Raw genomic sequence first — 18,361 nt, forward strand, 5'->3', positions numbered from 1 at the left:
ATCTGCCATAAACTTTTGCTCTTGCTGACTTTCACTATTCGATTCCTCCTCCTTAGCCTAAACAATTTCATCCACTACAGTACTGTTTTCGTCCGTTTCACTCACATCACCAAACAATGTAGACAACGGTTTTTTCATTTAATCTACAATAAGACTTTCATCCCCATCATTGAAAGTTACATTCATGTCTGATTTATAACCACATCATCTACAGAACCAGTCCCAATTAGTTCTTTGTGTTCATTTAAAAACTTAACCGCTACAGCTTTGTTTTCAGTCACACAACTCCCCTGTTGTCCAGTGTCTCCAATCACACTGTCTTGTTCATTAGGGCCACTCATTATGTATCACTCAATGTAAAATGGCTTTTGCTAAGAATTACCTTGTTTTTAATCACTCGTCTCCAGCTGCGGTTGTCATCTCGATTCATTGTCTCCACGGCTGCTTCAAGTTGTAATTCTCTCGGTGAGGCGTCTTGTTTATCTCTGTTGGATGTGTCCACCTGCTTACTGATTGGCTGCACCCGTACTCAATGGCTGCTTCCATAGAACCCGCTCATTGATTGGCTGCTGTCCTTCTGTGGCCATGAAACCCATGCGCTGATTGGCCATTGCACTTCCTTCATTACAATCACTGTATTGTAAACTGTTCTTGATTTCACTGACAAAGTTTGTGAGTCCTTGTCTATTGTGTCCACATAAAGTAGTCCTCACCCATAAGGGCACCATATGTGACGTCCACCTGCTTTATGTCTTTGTTGATGGTCCTTGGTGTAGACGTAGTTCCACACATGTCTGCAGTCTCAGACAACTGACACCACACTGCAGTGTGGTTTCAGTTGTCTGAGACTGTAGACTTGTGTGGGAGTTGCATTTGCGTGTGTGTGTGTGTGTGTGTGTGTGTGTGTGTGTGTGTGTGTGTGTGTGTGTGTGTGTGTGTGTGTGTGCGCGCGCGCGCGCGTCTGTGTCTGTGTTGTACCTATTGCGACTCAGCATCTCCGCTCTATGGTGAAGAACAACTTTCCTTCTCTAATATTGCTACATTCCATCCTGGATTTTCCACTGTTTGATAAACTAAGCACAAAATTAGGTAAGGTGCTGTATTCTTTAAAACTGAGGGCCATCTTTTCTCATTTATGAAAATGCAGATTATACTCACATATGTTAATGGTAATTAGTCAAAGATGAAAAAATGAATTTAAGGAGGCAGGTGGCAAAATAAGAAGGGAAGTAAAAATATCCCAGCTTGCTTTGTCACAATCTCCTGCAAGTCCTATTTGGTATGGATCTCACACACTTTAACAATTTCCTGTAATGAGTTGTAGAAGTATGCTTTATGCAATGCCATTTGTATACCGACTGTGTTTTCCTAGTATCATAAGAATGTATGTAAGTCTGGCTCCTGCTTTACTTATGACTGAGCCTAATGGGTCCCTCCATTTATTACAGTGTTATCATGAATTTTTTCACTTGTATTACAGCTGTGGGGCACGTTTTAATGGAAAATCTTGAAATTAGTGGTTTGCAAACTGACTACTGTGATCAATAAATTGAAAATGGTAACAACTAAGCTCATACTTTAATCAGCATTTTAAGCATGCGGCCCGAGTTTCAGATCTGCAAGACTTATCATGGATAGTGTTATTTTTGATGTAAAATGTTTTGTAGTGAACCTTTAATCTGTGACATTACTGTACTTCAGTTTCATACATGGGAGGCATTGCAGAACTCATTAGAGTCTACATCACATCTACACTGGTACTCAGCAATCCACCTACGGCATGAGGCAGAGGGTATCCCATACCACTGCCAGTTATTTCCTTTCCTGTTCCACTTACAAATAGAACTATGGAAAAACAGTTGCCTATATGCCTCCGTATGAGGCATAATTTCATGTAATCTATCTACGTGGTCCTTACGCACAATGTGTGTTGGAAGCAACAGAACCATTCTGCAGTAAGCTTCAAATTTTCTCAAAAACACTTATATGTTGTTCGAACCTACTGGTAACAAATCAATCAGCCCACCTCTGAATTGCTTCAATGTTTTCCTTCAATCTGACCTGGTACAGATCCCAAACACTCAAGCATTACAAAAGAACAGGTTACACTAGTGTCCAATATGCAGTCCCCTTTGATGGTGGACCACTCTTTCCTAAAACTCTCCCAAAAAAACTGAAGTTGACCATTTGCCTTCCCTACCACAGTTCTCACATGCTCATTCCATCTCGTATCACTTTGCAACATTACACCCAGATATTTAAACAACTAGCTCTGCAGGTGACGAAGAAATTGAAGAAATGTATGATGAAATAAAAGAAATTATTCAGATAGTAAAGGGAGATGAAAATTTAATAGTCATGGGTGACTGGAATTCGGTAGTAGGAAAATGGAGAGAAGGAAACGTAGTAGGTGAATATGGATTGGGGCTAAGAAATGAAAGAGAAAGCCGCCTGGTAGAATTTTGCACAAAGCATAACTTAATCATAGCTAACACTTGGTTCAAGAATCATAAAAGAAGGTTGTATACATGGAAGAAGCCTGGGGATACTGACAGGTTTCAGATAGATTACATAATGGTAAGACAGAGATTTAGGAACCAGGTTTCAAATTGTAAGACATTTCCAGGGGCAGATGTGGACTCTGATCACAATCTATTGGTTATGAACTGTAGAATAAAACTGAAAAAACTGCAAAAAGGTGGGAATTTAAGGAAATGGGACCTGGATAAACTAACTAAACCAGAGGTTGTACAGAGTTTCAGGGAGAGCATAAGGGAACAATTGACAGGAATGGGGGAAAGAAATACAGTAGAAGAAGAATAGGTAGCTCTGAGGGATGAAGTAGTGAAGGCAGCAGAGGATCAAGTAGGTAAAAAGACGAGGGCTAATAGAAATCCTTGGGTAACACAAGAAATATTGAATTTAATTGATGAAAGGAGAAAATATAAAAATGCAGTAAATGAAGCAGGCAAAAAGGAATATAAACGTCTCAAAAACGAGATCGACAGGAAGTGCAAAATGGCTAAGCAGGGATGGCTAGAGGACAAATGTAAGGATGTAGAGGGTTATATCACTAGGGGTAAGATAGATACTGCCTACAGGAAAATTAAAGAGACCTTTGGAGAAAAGAGAACCACTTGTATGAATATCAAGAGCTCAGATGGAAACCCAGTTCTAAGCAAAGAAGGGAAAGCAGAAAGGTGGAAGGAGTATATAGAGGGTCTATACAAGGGCGATGTACTTGAGGACAATATTATGGAAATGGAAGAGGATGTAGATGAAGATGAAATGGGAGATATGATACTGCATGAAGAGTTTGACAGAGCACTGAAAGACCTAAGTCGAAACAAGGCCCCGGCAGTAGACAACATTCCATTAGAACTACTGACGGCCTTGGGAGAGCCAGTCCTGACAAATCTCTACCATCTGGTGAGCAAGATGTATGAGACAGGCGAAATACCATCAGACTTCAAGAAGAATATAATAATTCCAATCCCAAAGAAAGCAGGTGTTGACAGATGTGAAAATTACCAAATAATCAGTTTAATAAGTCACGGATGCAAAATACTAACGCGTATTCTCTACAGACGAATGGAAAAACTGGTAGAAGCTGACCTCAGGGAAGATCAGTTTGGATTCCGTAGAAATATTGGAACACATGAGGCAATACTGACCCTACGACTTATCTTAGAAGCTAGATTAAGAAAAGGCAAACCTACGTTTCTAGCATTTGTAGACTTAGAGAAAGCTTTTGACAATGTTGACTGGAATACTTTCTTTCAAATTCTGAAGGTGGCAGGGGTAAAATACAGGGAGTGAAAGGCTATTTACAATTTGTACAGAAACCAGATGGCAGTTATAAGAGTCGAGGGGCATGGAAGGGAAGCAGTGGTTGGGAAGGGAGTGAGACAGGGTTGTAGCCTGTCCCCGATGTTATTCAATCTGTATATTGAGCAAGCAGTGAAGGAAACAAAAGACAAATTTGGAGTAGGTATTAAAATCCATGGAGAAGAAATAAAAACTTTGAGGTTCGCCGATGACATTGTAATTCTGTCAGAGACAGCAAAGGACTTGGAAGAGCAGTTGAACGGAATGGACAGTGTCATCAAGGGAGGGTATAAGATGAACATCAACAAAAGCAAAACAAGGATAATGGAACGTAGTCGAATTAAGTTGGGTGATGCTGAGGGAATTAGATTAGGAAATGAGACACTTAAAGTAGTAAAGGAGTTTTGCTATTTGGGGAGCAAAATAATTGATGCCCGAAGTAGAGAGGATATAAAATGTAGACTGGGAATGGCAAGGAAAGCGTTTCTGAACAGTGAAATTTGTTAACATCGAGTATTGATTTAAGTGTCAGGAAGTCGTTTCTGAAAGTATTTGTATGGAGTGTAGCCGTGTATGGAAGTGAAACATGGATGATAAATAGTTTAGACAAGAAGAGAATAGAAGCTTTGGAAATGTGGTGCTACAGAAGAATGCTGAAGATTAGATGGGTAGATCATATAACTAATGAGGAGGTATTGAATAGGATTGGGGAGAAGAGAAGTTTGTGGCACAACTTAACTAGAAGAAGGGATCGGTTGGTAGGACATGTTCTGAGGCATCAAGGGATCACCAATTTAGTATTGGAGGGCAGCGTGGAGGGCAAAAATCGTAGAGGGAGACCAAGAGATGAATACACTAAACAGATTCAGAAGGATGTAGCTTGCAGTAGGTACTGGGAGATGATGAAGCTTGCACAGGATAGAGTAGCATGGAGAGCTGCATCGAACGAGTCTCAGGACCGAAGACCACAACAACAACAATTTAAACAACTTGACTGTGTCAAGCAGGACACTAGTAGTACTGTACCCAAACATTACCGGTTTGATTTTCCTACTCATCCACATTAACAAACATTTTTCTATATTTAGACCTAGCTGCCATTCATCACACCAATTAGGGTATTCTGTAACTTAAGAAGTCTTCGAGCCACTCACATATCTGTGAACCTATTCCATATGCTCATACCTTCTTTAACAGCCTGCAATGAGGCACCATGTCAAACACTTTCCGGAAATCTAGACATATGGAATCTGCCTGTTGCCTTTCATCCATAGTCCCCAGTATATCTTGGGAGGAAATGGCAAACTGAGTTTACCATGAGCGATGCTTTCTAAAACTATGGTGATTGATGGACATAAGCTTTTTGGTCTCAAGATATATTTGAACTAAGAATGTGTTCAAGGATTCCGCAGTAGTGATATTGGTCTGTAATTTTGCTGGTCCATTCTTTTGCCCTTCTTATGCACAGGAGTCACCTCCACTTCTTTCAAATCACTTGGGACTTTATGCTGGGCAATAGATTCATGACAAATGCAAGCTAAATAAGGGGCCAACACCACGGAGCATTCTTTCAAAAAATGAACTGGGATTCCCTCCAGACCTGGTGACATTTGATTTCAAGTCCTTCAGTTGTTTCTCTGCACCAAGGATGCTTATTACTATGTCATCCCTCTGGGAGCCTGTTCAATGGTCAAACAATGGTATGTTTGTATGATTCTCCTGTGTGAAAGTTTTCTTGAATGTGAAATTTAAAATTTCAGCTTTCATTTTGCTAGCTTCAACTGCGACACCAGACAGGTCAAGTGACTGGATGGAAGCCTCAGATCCACTTAGCGATTTTACATAAGACCAGAATTTTCTCAGGTTCTTGGACAGATGTTTTCATGATGTATGAGACTGGTAGTAGCTGTATGCTTAGGCAGACACCTTTTCACAGACACACAAATCTGTACTAGCCTTTGTTTGTCATTATTTGCGCATTCTCTTTTGAACTGAGAGTGCAACAGCCTCTGTCTCACTAGCAGTTTCCAAATCTTGTTATTAAACCATGGTGGGTCTTTTCTGCCCGTAATCCACCTACTGGGCACATAATTTCCAGACCATGATTTACAATCTGCTTAAACTTTGCCAATAAATCCTCTATGTCAATCTTAGTGGAGATGTCAATTCACTAGTGGAATTAAGAGATGTCAATTCACTGTCTAAGTGAGATGCTAACAACTGCTGATCTGCTCTTTCCAGCAGAAATATTCTCCTAGGCTTCTTAGCCAACTTATTCACTTTCATAATCATAGTTGCTATAATGATATCATGATCACTAATCCCCTTTTCCATACTGACATTGTCAATCAGGTCTAGTCTATTAGTAGTTACAAGGTCTAAGATATTTCCATTGTGTGGGGGCTGTCAAGCTACCTGCTGAAGACAGTTCTTGGAAAATGTGTTCAGAAGTACTTCACATGACTATCTGTCCATACCCCTGCAATGAACCACAGACATCCCGGTCAAAACTCGGTAGGTTAAAGCCGCCTCCAATTAGTATTACATGATCTGGAGATTTACATGCTACTGACCAGTTCTTTGAATGGCTCTAGAACTGTCACAGAAGAATTGTGTGGCAGGTAAAAACATCCAACAATTAACTTGGTTTCACCTAGACCTGTTACACACAAACAGATAACTTCACTGTCATACTGACCTTTGACCTCAACAGACATGTTGTTTTTGTCAACTGCAATGAACACTCCCCATCCTATGGTCTCTAATCTGTCTTTCCGATACACGTTCCATGACTTGCTAAATATCTCAGATCTTTCCATTTCAGGTTTCAGCTAGCTCTCAGTCCTGATAATAATTTGAGTGCAACAGCTTTCCTGAAGGGCAGTAAATTCGGAAACTTTGTTACAATACTTCCGACAATTTACTGAAAAAATTTTGACAGTTGAAGTGTCTTTACTCTGAACACAGTCTGACTTCCCTTGCTGAGTACTGCCTGGCGAGTGTTCATCAGAATACCTCAAACTAACACCTAGCCTAAAAAACCCTTATATGCACTCCAAGTATTCTGCTATCCAAGTAGCAGCCAAGACCATCGAAGAGTCATCTAATACAACATTAAGTGAGGTGCTAAACCTCACAAAACACCAGCTTCAGCACAGGCCACATTAGTGCCGAATGGCTTACTGATGATGGATGGTCAAGATCATCATCGGAGTAACTGAACATCCGTTCATCTCTTAGTCCAGCAATGCAGAATAAACAAGTTTTTGTCAGTAGTTAGTGATTCACTTTCCTCAACAATAATAAACATGCACAGAAGAAAAGTATTTTATTCACTGTAATCATCTCACAAAATGCAAGAATCTCACAGAAATAGCAGTCTTTTTGTTGTGCCTGTCTGCAACTCTATGTTTCCTGGATATGGTGCATAGCAATCTACTATTTTCATAATACTGTTAATCCACCTTGGACTTACCAGTGTTTGACAAAAATGTTTCCCTCATGTTGCTGCCTATAAACCTCAAGTAAATCAACTCAAACAAATAGTGTCCCAACTGCAACACAAGGCATGAGGAATTTCACTGCCCATTCTGTGCCATCAAGATGTTTTACATGCATCAAGTTGGGACAGCACCACACAAGTGTCTAATGCTGCCAGCAATCAACAGATTGTGCTGCCGGCATGCTACATGTTACTAAGCCATTTTCTACAGAAAAAAATTTATGTTAATTTATGTCAACACATAGTGAGAGACGTCAAGCTGGACACAGGTGTGGCTGTGTCTCCGATTACTCTGGACACCTACCAGTGCACAGTTTCACCACTACTGACTGCAGTATACTCACTGTACAGTGGTGATATACAGTGGTTCCTATTGCGAATTAAATCTCAGTCTGAGCTTAATACAAAACAAACTAACATCAAAGCAGGGCCATATTGATGTAATAAATAACTTTCCAGGCTATAAGTACTTAAAGAGATGTAGTTTTTCTTAGATAAAATTAATTATCATACCACATTTGCTCACTCTCCCACCCACTCCATCAACTAAGCAAAAACGTGGTTAATTCTGTCTGGACAGAAGTATGCCAAAAGTGATCCCTCAGCTTAAAAACAGCCTTAGAAGAACACTGTGTCAAGTGAAGTTCACTTCAGCAAACCCCTTTTGTTGTGTACCAACACATCATATTTCAGCACTGTAAATAAACAAGAACTGTGACCAAACGAAGGCTCACAAATTGAGAACGTCGAATAAAGTAAGAAGATATTACACATTTATCTGTTTAGGATTAAGTTTAATTTGATCACTGTTTCACTGTTTGGCCCCTCTCTGTTTCATTTTTTGGTCTCTATTTCAAGGTCCCTGTTAAAACAGCTCAAAGGCTGCCAATGTAGGCCTCATTTCTTGTGCTTACAATTACAAAACCATCTATTTTAAATGTGGCCTTGCTCACCAGATACAGAATTCTACTCACACTAAGTGTTATGTTCTGTCACAATACATCTTCCTTCACCCTCAACGAATTTACAATTGAGGTACATATACAGGGGATGAAATGAGACTGCAATCATCTGCTTTGCACAGTTTTGTCAGCTGTGTAATGAGGTTCACTACACCTATTACCTAAGAGCACAGACATTTTCTTCACTGAGACATCATTTTAACACAACAATTCTGAATGCTCCTGTGCAGTGTTGTAACATGTGGCCTCGTGATGAGCAGCCCTAACAGAGAGTACACATCAATCAAGTCAAACAGTTCCAGGGAGCAATGTGGTCGCCAATTGCTTCTGCCTTTTCTAACTTTTCTCATGTATCATGGCTGACCGTTATGATGATGTCAACTACCAACTTTGCACTGAACTCCACACTTGTTGTAGAGGGAACAGTATTCAACAATGGCACTCCATTAAAGGCATCTGTGTTCAAATAATTCTGTATATGTTAATGGGATAGAACACCTGACCACCGTTCTTTCCCATCTAGCATCAAAGCATGAAGTGGAGTGGCTGGCCAGGACACACAAAATGCAGATGAGGTAAATTTTGAGGACCACACCTATTGAGAAAGCACTCACTAGCTTCAGCACAATATACAGGTTCAACATAAGCAACAGACAGAGTCTCACTGAAGAATTGCACATGTGCAGACCAATTAGTACTCCAACCTGCTGCACCTGTGCATACAGTAATATTATCACACAGGACTGCACTTTTGGTAGGAATGACGGCTATTTTGATGTTGTAGGTGATTACAAGTAGCAGGTACAACAATGGAACCAGCTCTGCTCATTCAGACCTGCAACTCCCCCTCCCCCCTTTCTCCCCCCACTTGGGCTCATAGAAAACACCACACCACTGTCGCGATCCCCGGCTCCACCCTTCTGGCCACCCCCTGCGGGTAACCAGTCTCTTGCTGTAGGCAGACTTAAGCTGTACCAAGAGGCAAACAACTGTCAGATATCACCACCCATCTATTGTAGTTCGATTAATACCTGGATAGACCAACCACAGCTCAGACATGCCAAGGGACCCTTTTAGAGAGGGATGAGGGTGTCCTGCACCTATCGTTCCATTTATCTAGTCAGCTAGGCACACACTTAACCAGTTCTGGTTCTATGTTCTCAATAAAGATGGGAAGTGTTTACTACATTATATAGGAAATCAGATTCCATAACCAGCCTGATTATCAATATCAACACATAGTAGAAATATTCTGGCCTTGCATTCTGCCAGTTGTCCTGTGCACCGAATAGGGCACAAGTGGCATCGTGTCTCGTGTCGGGTGCAACCTACTGCGATGTGGACATGACTGCTGATGCAACACTGCAAAAATACTGTGGCTGGTAGAACTGCATTGACCCTCTTGCACCCTGTGAAGCCACAGTTACTGTATCTTAGGGATACAGAGTTCGACGATGCCTATTTAAGGTTCCTGACTTGAGTTACTCATCATAAAAACTTATCACATTTTACAGAAATCTTTGCTATGTTCTGAACTTTGCTTCTCGTCAGCTACTCACTACATGAACTATGATGCTGCAGATCACCCTGTATGTTCCACCAAACTCACATCAACGTTTGTGCAAGTGATCTCTGTATGGTTCATAAAACATCAAACTTCACCGAAATATACACTGATAAAATATAGCATACACAAGAAAGAAGAAAACTTCATATTTACCTTCAAGTAAACACCGGTAAGAGCCTCAAGAGCATCAGCCAGAGCTTTATCACTAACAGTTTGCACGCCAATGAAAAGTTCAGAGTTGTTTGGCGTTGCTAGGTTCCAACTGTTTCTCATGCCAACTAACTGGTCCACTGAGTGCTCAACTTCACTGAGATTCAATTTCTTCAGATATTCTGGAGCTATATGTTCGCTTAAGAATTTTCTACGTACTGGTTGCGGAACGGTGAAACCAGGTGGTACCCATGTTTCATCTGGTACGAACCTATGAATCTGAATTTAAAGTAACACATTTGAAGTAAACTGAAATAATAATACACTAAAATAATATCAAGGAAAAAATCTATGATACTGTTTTATTAAAAATAGCTACTGCTTTCCATGCAGTGTAAAAGATAATAATAAATATTAGATAGTAGAGAAACAGATTTTGGTCAAAATAATTGTTAATGCAACTTAATGCAGGTGGATATTATCTTTAACACTTCCTAATTCCAGTGTTTCACTAAATCAGTTCTGAAAAAGACCTACAAAATTAACAGTGCCATGGCAAAGTAAAAAGTAGTCAGTAGACTCTGGTCACTTCCATTTGACTAGCTGTAGCAACAGTTCTATTCAGAATCCAAGCACACCTCCAAACATGAAGTTTATAGTATTAACAGGTGATAGTAAGGGCTAAATCGCATAAAAAAATCCAGCCGTATCACCGAATGTAAAGCTGTCCAATATTTGATGAGTACTAATCTGTCTTCACTGATTAATTGAATGTGATTAATGGAGGGAGATAAAAACAACACTGGTCCAGCCCACTGCTTCCCACACTGAAACTAAGTTTATTGTACAGTTTCATTCCCTGTAATTCTACTAAAGCCAACTGGTACCCATAAAAACTTCACTGTGGAAGATATCTGTAGTCCTAGTGGGCACATCTTCTGACACTTTCGTCACATGGTCCCACACTTCAAATTTGGTCATTCGCTGCCCAGTAAACTTCAAAAGGTTGTGCTATTTGCAAAACATCTGCGAACGGCAGGTTTTCCCAGAGTAAAGCCTTCTGGCACACTTCCTCATCCGGAGCTACACAGATAATTGCGTTGTGTACCAGAGATTGTTTTGATTTAGGGCACAAAAACAACTGGGGTCATACGCACCAACGTCAAAACTATATAACACGAAGAGAGAAAGGAGTCAAAAACCAACTAAACGTCAATCCCAATTGACATAAGAGAAGGAAATGCCTTTGCCATATTGCTTTGGCGGATTAAAAGTAAAACTCAGTCGACAGCTCACGCGTCATTTGCTAAAATGGCCTGTAACTCAGATGGCAAACACAAGTTGGAATGTAAATGGTTAAAAAATGGACATTCCATCAGGAAGTGGCAGACAGTTAAAACTTGGGTACAGTGTGTACAGAGTGGTGGGAGAGTGCCACTTATCAAATGACGATGGTTAAAAAAGGCAGTGCCCAATATGCAACCTAGTTAAAATGACCTCCTTCCGACAGGAGGGCTAAGAGGATGTCGTCCAAGCCGCAGGGAGAGGCTTAATAATCCTGAGCTTATTCCCATGAAGGGACGACCAATGGCAATGCCAAAGGGACACAACCTCGTGACTAATGGTAACACAGAGACCATTGGAGGGAATATAGGAGCTAGTGGGATGAGGTACGAGGCTGGCAGGCTTGGCAGCAGCGTCAGCAGACTCGTTTCCTGGCAGACCAACATGACCAGGAACTTCACAGAGAGTGCGCAAGTGACAGTTTTCCTGGACCTGTTGCACTAAGGGATGCACGGTGTACAGCGCACAGAGGCTTCGAAGTAAGCTGAGAGAGTCTGAGCAGAGGACACAATTGAAAAGTCTGTGTTGCCAGATGTACTCTATGGCCTGATACAGGGCGAAGAGCTCAGCTGTAAATAGTGAACAGTGTGCCGGAAGCCGGTATATAAAGACGTGGGCACTAATGACAAAGGCACAACTGACACCATGGTCAGTCAGAGAGGCTTCAGTGCACATAAAGGTACTATCGTGAAATGCCATGCGAAGGTCATGAAACTGAAGGTGATAGAGCAAGGCTGGAGTAGTGTCTTTAAGAAGCAAATGGAGGCAAAGGTTAACACAGGCCGCTTCACAAAGCCACGGTGGCGAACGGTTCACATCCACCAGGAAAGTTGCAGGTAGGGTGAAGTTAAGCTGCCAGAGAAAGTGCTGAAAGTGGACTCCAGGAGGTAACAGAGAAGCGGGACGCGCTCCATACTGGCGGTCAAAGGAATCATTGAAGACGGAGGCATAGGATGGGTGGCCACACATGGCCATAGACAAACAGCATGCATACCTGCTGAGGAGAAAGTCACGGTGGTAGGGCAGTGGTAGCTCAGCAGCTTCAGCATACAGACACTCAACCGGGCTAGTGTAAAAAGCACCAGTGTCCAAACGGATACCACGATGCTGGATAGTGTTGAGACAGCGTAAGAGGGCAGTACACACAGAGAAGGGTGGTTTGATCGGCACCCCAAAGTACCATCGATAACACATAGGATACTGAAGGACCATGTACAGAGGGCTGCCAGGTAAGACACGGGAGGGCAAAGAGAGTTTCCTATCTTGCACGAGCTCCAGGAATTTCGTAGTTTCGACAAACGGAAGAGCAACAGGCCCAAGTTGTAAAGATGGTGGGAGAAACCATTTACCTCAGTTTTGTCAGTGGAAATATGAAAGCCATTGTCAATGCTTCAGGAATAAAGACAATCAAGACATCGCTGAAGATGCCGCTCAATGAGACAGGTCTGTGGAGAACTGCAGTAGATGGAAAAATCATCAACAAAAAGGGAGCCGAAGATGCCTGGCAGGAGACGGGCCATTATAGGGTTAATGGCGATAGCAAAGAGGACAACACTCAGGACGGAACCCTGAGGCACAACATTTTCCTTGATAAAGGTGTCCGACAAGGCAGAACCCACATGTACCTTGAAAACTCGATCTTTTAAAAATTTCTGAAGAAAACAGGGCAAGCGGCCACAGAAGCCCCACGTGTAAAGAGTATGGAGGATACCAGTTCTGCAGCAGGTATCATAGGCCTTCTCCAAATTGAAAAACATGGCCACAGTCTGGAATTTCCACAGGAAACCATTCATGACATGGGTGGACAAAGTAATGAGATGGTCAACTACAGAATGCCATGCTCGAAATCCACACTGTGCAGTTGTTACTAAACTGTGAGACTCAAGCCACCATACCAGCCAGGCATGAATCATACATTCCATCACCTTGAAAATGCAGGTGGTGAGAGAGATGGGGCAGTAGCCAGAAGGTAGGTTTTTGTCCTTACTGGGCTTAGCTATGATGGTGGCTTCATGCCAATGCCTGGGAAATGTGCCCTCTGCCCAGATGCGGTTGTACGTATTAAGCAGAAAGTGCTTGCCTGCAAGAGAAAGGTGCTGCAACATCTGAATATGGACAGTGTCTGGCCCTGGGGCGGAGAATCGGGATGAACTGAGAGCGCGATCTAGCTCCCTCATAGTAAGGGCGGCATTGTAGCATTCATGATTCTGAGAAGAGAAGGGTATCGCCCGAGCCCCCTCAGCTTGTTTCTGATGGAAGAAGGCAGGGTGATGGTGGGAAGAGCTTGAAATATCTGCAAAATGGTGACCCAAGGTGTTGGAGATAGTAATAGGGTCCAAGACAACATTGCCTGCTACTGTCGTCAGGCCGGAAATTCATGAACAGATTGTGGTTCCAGAGAGCTGTCGGAAGTTGGCCCACACAACAGAGAAAGAGGTGGAACTGTTAAAAGAACTAATGAATGAAATTGCATGCATCTGTTTATAATGAATGCAGTTTGCCATCATAGGATGACAGTTAAAAACGCGGAAAGCAAGTCTCCGTGAATGAATTGCATCGCGGCATGCCTCAGTCCACCAAGTGACTGGGACACAGCGTGGTAAAGAGGAAGTGCGTGGAATGGAATGTTCTGAAACAGTAAGGATAACATTTGTGAGATACTCCACCTAGTCATCACAACTGGAGAAATCCTGTTCTTTGAAGATTGCCAGGGAGGAGTAAACCTGCCAGTCAGCCTTAGTAAGCTGCCATTTGGGTGTGCATGCAGATGGGGTAGGAGTCAGCAAACGGATAGCACATGGGAAATAGTCGCTCCAATAGACGTTAGAAAGAATGGACCACTCAAGACAATGGGCAAGCTGGGCAGTGCAGAAGGATAGGTCCAAATGGGAATAGAATGAGTCGGAAAGGAATGTGGGTGCCCCAGTGTTAAGGTAGAAGAGGTTGAGTTGATTAAGAAGATAAGCCAAGAGGGCACTTCTCTGACAGGTTCTGGGAGAATCCCAAAGGGGATGATGCACATTAAAGTCACCAATTAGCAAAAATAGGGGAGGTAGCTTCCCAATAAGCTGAAGGAAGTCTGCCCTGGTGACATCAAACGACAGAAGGACATAAATGGTACAGTGGGAAAAAGTCTGGTGAGGAAGGAAAAGGCGAATAGCAACAGCTTGAAGATTGCTAGTCACGGAGATGAGACATCCCTTACGAGCAGCATGATGCTCAAATGAGATGGAATGCCGAACTCAGGGGGAAAGTCAAAACAAACCGGGAAGAAATGTGAAAGCTCAAAGCAGTTGTGAGGACACAATTTTGTTTCCTGAAGGCAGAGTACAAGGGGATGCTGTGATGCTAAAAGCAGCCATAAATCCTCTTTATAGAACCGAAGGCCACAAACGTTCCACTGGAAGAGAGTCATGGTGAGGAAGAAATGAAGAGGTGTCAGCTCGGCGGCTGCGGAGTGACAGCCTGCAAAGACTCGCTGCTACAGGGCACAGAAGCAGGAGGATACTGCTCTGTGAGGTTCACAGAAGCATAGTCTTGTTTGTGCTGTTGATATGTGGAGTCCAATGCAGAAAAACATTTGGTGGTGCTCAATGGCAACACAGAAGCCGGCCGGGCAACGATATCATGTGGCAAAGGAGAAGACTATTTGCCTTTGGTGGACTTCTTCAAGCCTTTCTGGTTAGTGAAGGATGATTTGGGTGTTGTTTGGCTGGAGGGACGTAGGAAGTCTTCATGGGAGTACTCCTCCTGTCCTTTCCGGCCTACCGGTGTGTAGCTGGTGGCTTCACCCCTTGAGGTAAGAGTTTGATGGCTTGTTGCACAGCTGAACAGGGGGATGACAATGATCCCGTGACACTAGGTGATTTCACAACCTCAGAGCTGAATTTGAGGCCGCATGTATGTGTGGCCATCTCCTTCATGAGTGAGGGGTAACACGAACAGAACTATAGGTGCCAGACAGGAGAACACAGGGTTTGCGACTAGCCAATAGCTTGCGAGTGACTGGGTAAGGCAGTTTTTCCTTTACCAGGATCTCCTAGACAGCCTGCTCATCAAGATACATGGGACAATCCCAAGAGGAGGTGGCATGGCTGCCACTCCAGTTGATACAGTGGGGAGAAGGAGGTGCTCTCCTTCCAACTGGGGGTCCCCTTCACAAGGGGGGCGCACCGCTTTAGGTGATTGTTCATGTTGTGTCTAGACAAGACAGCCTAGACACAATGAGAGGAAGCTGAAAGGCACGCGCTAAGTTAAAGCAGGATGGCGTGAGGTCTGAAACAGGATACGTAATGAATGCTATAAAGAAAAGTACGTAGCTTCTGGAATACTTAACTTTAATCCATCCTTTTGGTACATCTGGAGATTGTGGCGACACAAGTGAGACTCTTTAGATACATGCAATGTTACTAATGGCACCTTGCTAGGTCTTAGCCATTGACTTAGCTGAAGGCTATTCTAACTATCTGCTCTGCAAATGAGCGAGGCTTCGTCAGTGTGCATCGCTAGCTACGTCGTCTGTACAACTGGGGCGAGTGCTCTTCCGTATCTCGAGACCTGCCTTGTGGTGGCGCTCGGTCTGCGATCACACAGCGGCGACACGCGGGTCCGACATGTGCTAATGGACCGCGGCCGATTTAAAACTACCACCTAGCAAGTGTGGTGTCCGGCGGTGACACCACAGTTCACATCTCCCAAACACCTGACAGGGGTACCAATCAGCAACTTGGGAGGGTAGCAGCTCACGCATCAGACATGTGGACCAGCTTTCAGGAGTGAACAGGAGGGAAGAAGAAAAAGGGGAACCTCAAATGCCAAAGCAGAGGAATGAGAGGAGAAGGGAAACAAATAAAGAAAAGAGGAACGAAAAACGGTGGCGAGACTGTTCTTATGTCAGCGACAGACAATGCGGAACATTCCTAATAACACCCCATACACGTTTCCCAAGGGAGGGGAAAAAGAATAGCAAGAGGATACACATGCAGCACAGAAGGGAAAGATGCTGCAAAGGCTCGGGCCCCGTGGTAGCCAAGCAGGAACCTGCCAAAGAGTGGAAAGTCCCGAGGGAGAGCATACCATAGAGTCTGCGTAAGAGTCATTATGGGCATCAGTAATGAATTGACAATTACAGATAAAGCCGTTAAGGTCTGGTTTCTTGCAGCATTAGTACAATTCAACTCATGCCGCTATGACATGCACTCATTTGCGATGGTAATTGGACAATAAACTGCACATGTGATCAAAAGTAAGAGCTAAAAGTTCCTGTAAAAGAGGCAAGTTGACACAGTAATTGATACACCTCAGTTCGAATCCACGAGAAGAATAGAGCTTTGCACAAATGCGAGTCTGTCACACTGAAAGCCAAAAACTGCTGTCTGAGTAATCTTCTGTAACCTTCCCAATCCTCAGACGAATCTTCAAAAGGAAAAATGCATGCGGATAAACTGGTGGAAAGATACCCTGTCTGTTAAAGTGGTCACTGCTGAAGTAAGCTGTTCAATTGAGGCCAGTAGCACGGCATCCATAAAGACTAAACCTGAAAAAACTGCACTCAAAGACTGCACACGTAAACACCATTTGTGTATTAACCATGTAATATAAAACCAGTCCAACTCTGTAGTAACCAAGTAATACACAGAACCGATTGAACTAACACCTCTGAACAATAATAGAAATAAGCCTTTTTTGACTTCACACATAACAAAAGAATCATACACAAGATGCAACATAAGTAACACACAGAACAAATGCCAAAAGAATCATACACAAGATGCAACATAAGTAACACACAGAACAAATGATGTGAGTGCTACAAAATAAAAGAACATAGTGAGTGTGAATCAGCACTGCTCTGTGCATACATAGGTGCAAGTTGCCAGTAGACGGCACAGCAGAGACCGTGCCACATGCACACTTTCTACAGAATGCCTTGAGTGGCCAGCCAACATAGATACAGTTGATTAAGTACACATGCGGTGCCACTACATGTATATGCACTAGTAGCATGATACAACAGTCCTCAACAAAGAAAAGGAGGGTATTTACTTACTCATTTACACACTAATTATAAAGCTTCCCAAAAGCATTTAAATGTCTTATACTGGGACATTACTTGTACATTAAAACTTTGCACAGGATTCCTGCAAAGATCACAGGTTACAGTCCCAGTCTCACACATCTCATTTAAAATCAGGGCAGACTCCACTGCTGAGTGAATTTTTATTCTTGAATGTAGGAACTCATACAGATCACATTATGGCATTGAATCTATGCCAAAGTCAGAAATGATCCAACATTAATGTTATGATATGTGGTTAACTGTAAGTGCAGCAATCGGTTTTACTAAGAAATCCATCAATGTAGTGGACAGAGGTGGGCATTCAAATCCATTAGCTTCTCTTCAACCATACATTGTTAGTAAATAAATATTTAATGGACGATGGCAAACTATTGAAGATTTGTGTTCCTGAATAGTGGGCACCTATGTGGACCAGAGTGAGTGCTAAATCTTTATGAAGATTGTTCTTACTCCTGGTATTGATTTCACTAACTGAGGTATTAATTTGAATCTTATTCTTCCCTTTTGCACAAAGTTTCCACGGTGATGATTTTAGGACAATGGACGCCACAGTTATCAGTGCTCTTGCTGAATATGAATGCAGGGATTGTGTGAAGTGAGTAAAGACATCTTAAACATTAGAATACACAGACAGCTTTTTGAGAACAAATAACAGTATCAATATTTACAAGGCCACAAGGGGCTATACTCTGTGCCAGGCCTGTGGGAGAGTCAACCCCCACTGCCCAGGAACTGCTGTTTTAATTTTAATACTATCACATATTCCAATATTTCAGGAGATACAACTTGACCAACATCTAAAGCAATGGGCATATGACTGATTTTTGCAATAACTGAAATCAACAAACTTTTGTAAATCCAATGAGAACTGTTGGTGCATGTCAGCAACTTATGGATCAGCTGGGTGCAAAACATGGGCAATGGGGAAG

At 42.5% G+C, this 18,361-nt stretch overlaps 1 protein-coding gene across 7 annotated transcripts in view; it reads right to left on the minus strand.

Annotated features, from left to right (window-relative positions):
* LOC124795481 (endoribonuclease Dicer-like) overlaps positions 1–18,361 on the minus strand; it is a 428,130-nt gene that overhangs the window by 42,575 nt on the left and 367,194 nt on the right. For 6 of the 7 annotated variants that reach the window (XM_047259520.1, XM_047259523.1, XM_047259519.1 and 3 more), the window contains exon 20: positions 10,013–10,288. The exons of the other annotated variant lie outside the window; for it this stretch is intronic. In XM_047259520.1, the coding sequence (XP_047115476.1) occupies positions 10,013–10,288 (276 nt within the window). The remainder of the gene's footprint in view (positions 1–10,012; positions 10,289–18,361) is intronic. 7 annotated transcript variants of the gene reach the window in all.

Source organism: Schistocerca piceifrons, chromosome 4 (genome assembly GCF_021461385.2).
Source record: "Schistocerca piceifrons isolate TAMUIC-IGC-003096 chromosome 4, iqSchPice1.1, whole genome shotgun sequence".
NCBI lineage: Eukaryota > Metazoa > Arthropoda > Insecta > Orthoptera > Acrididae > Schistocerca > Schistocerca piceifrons.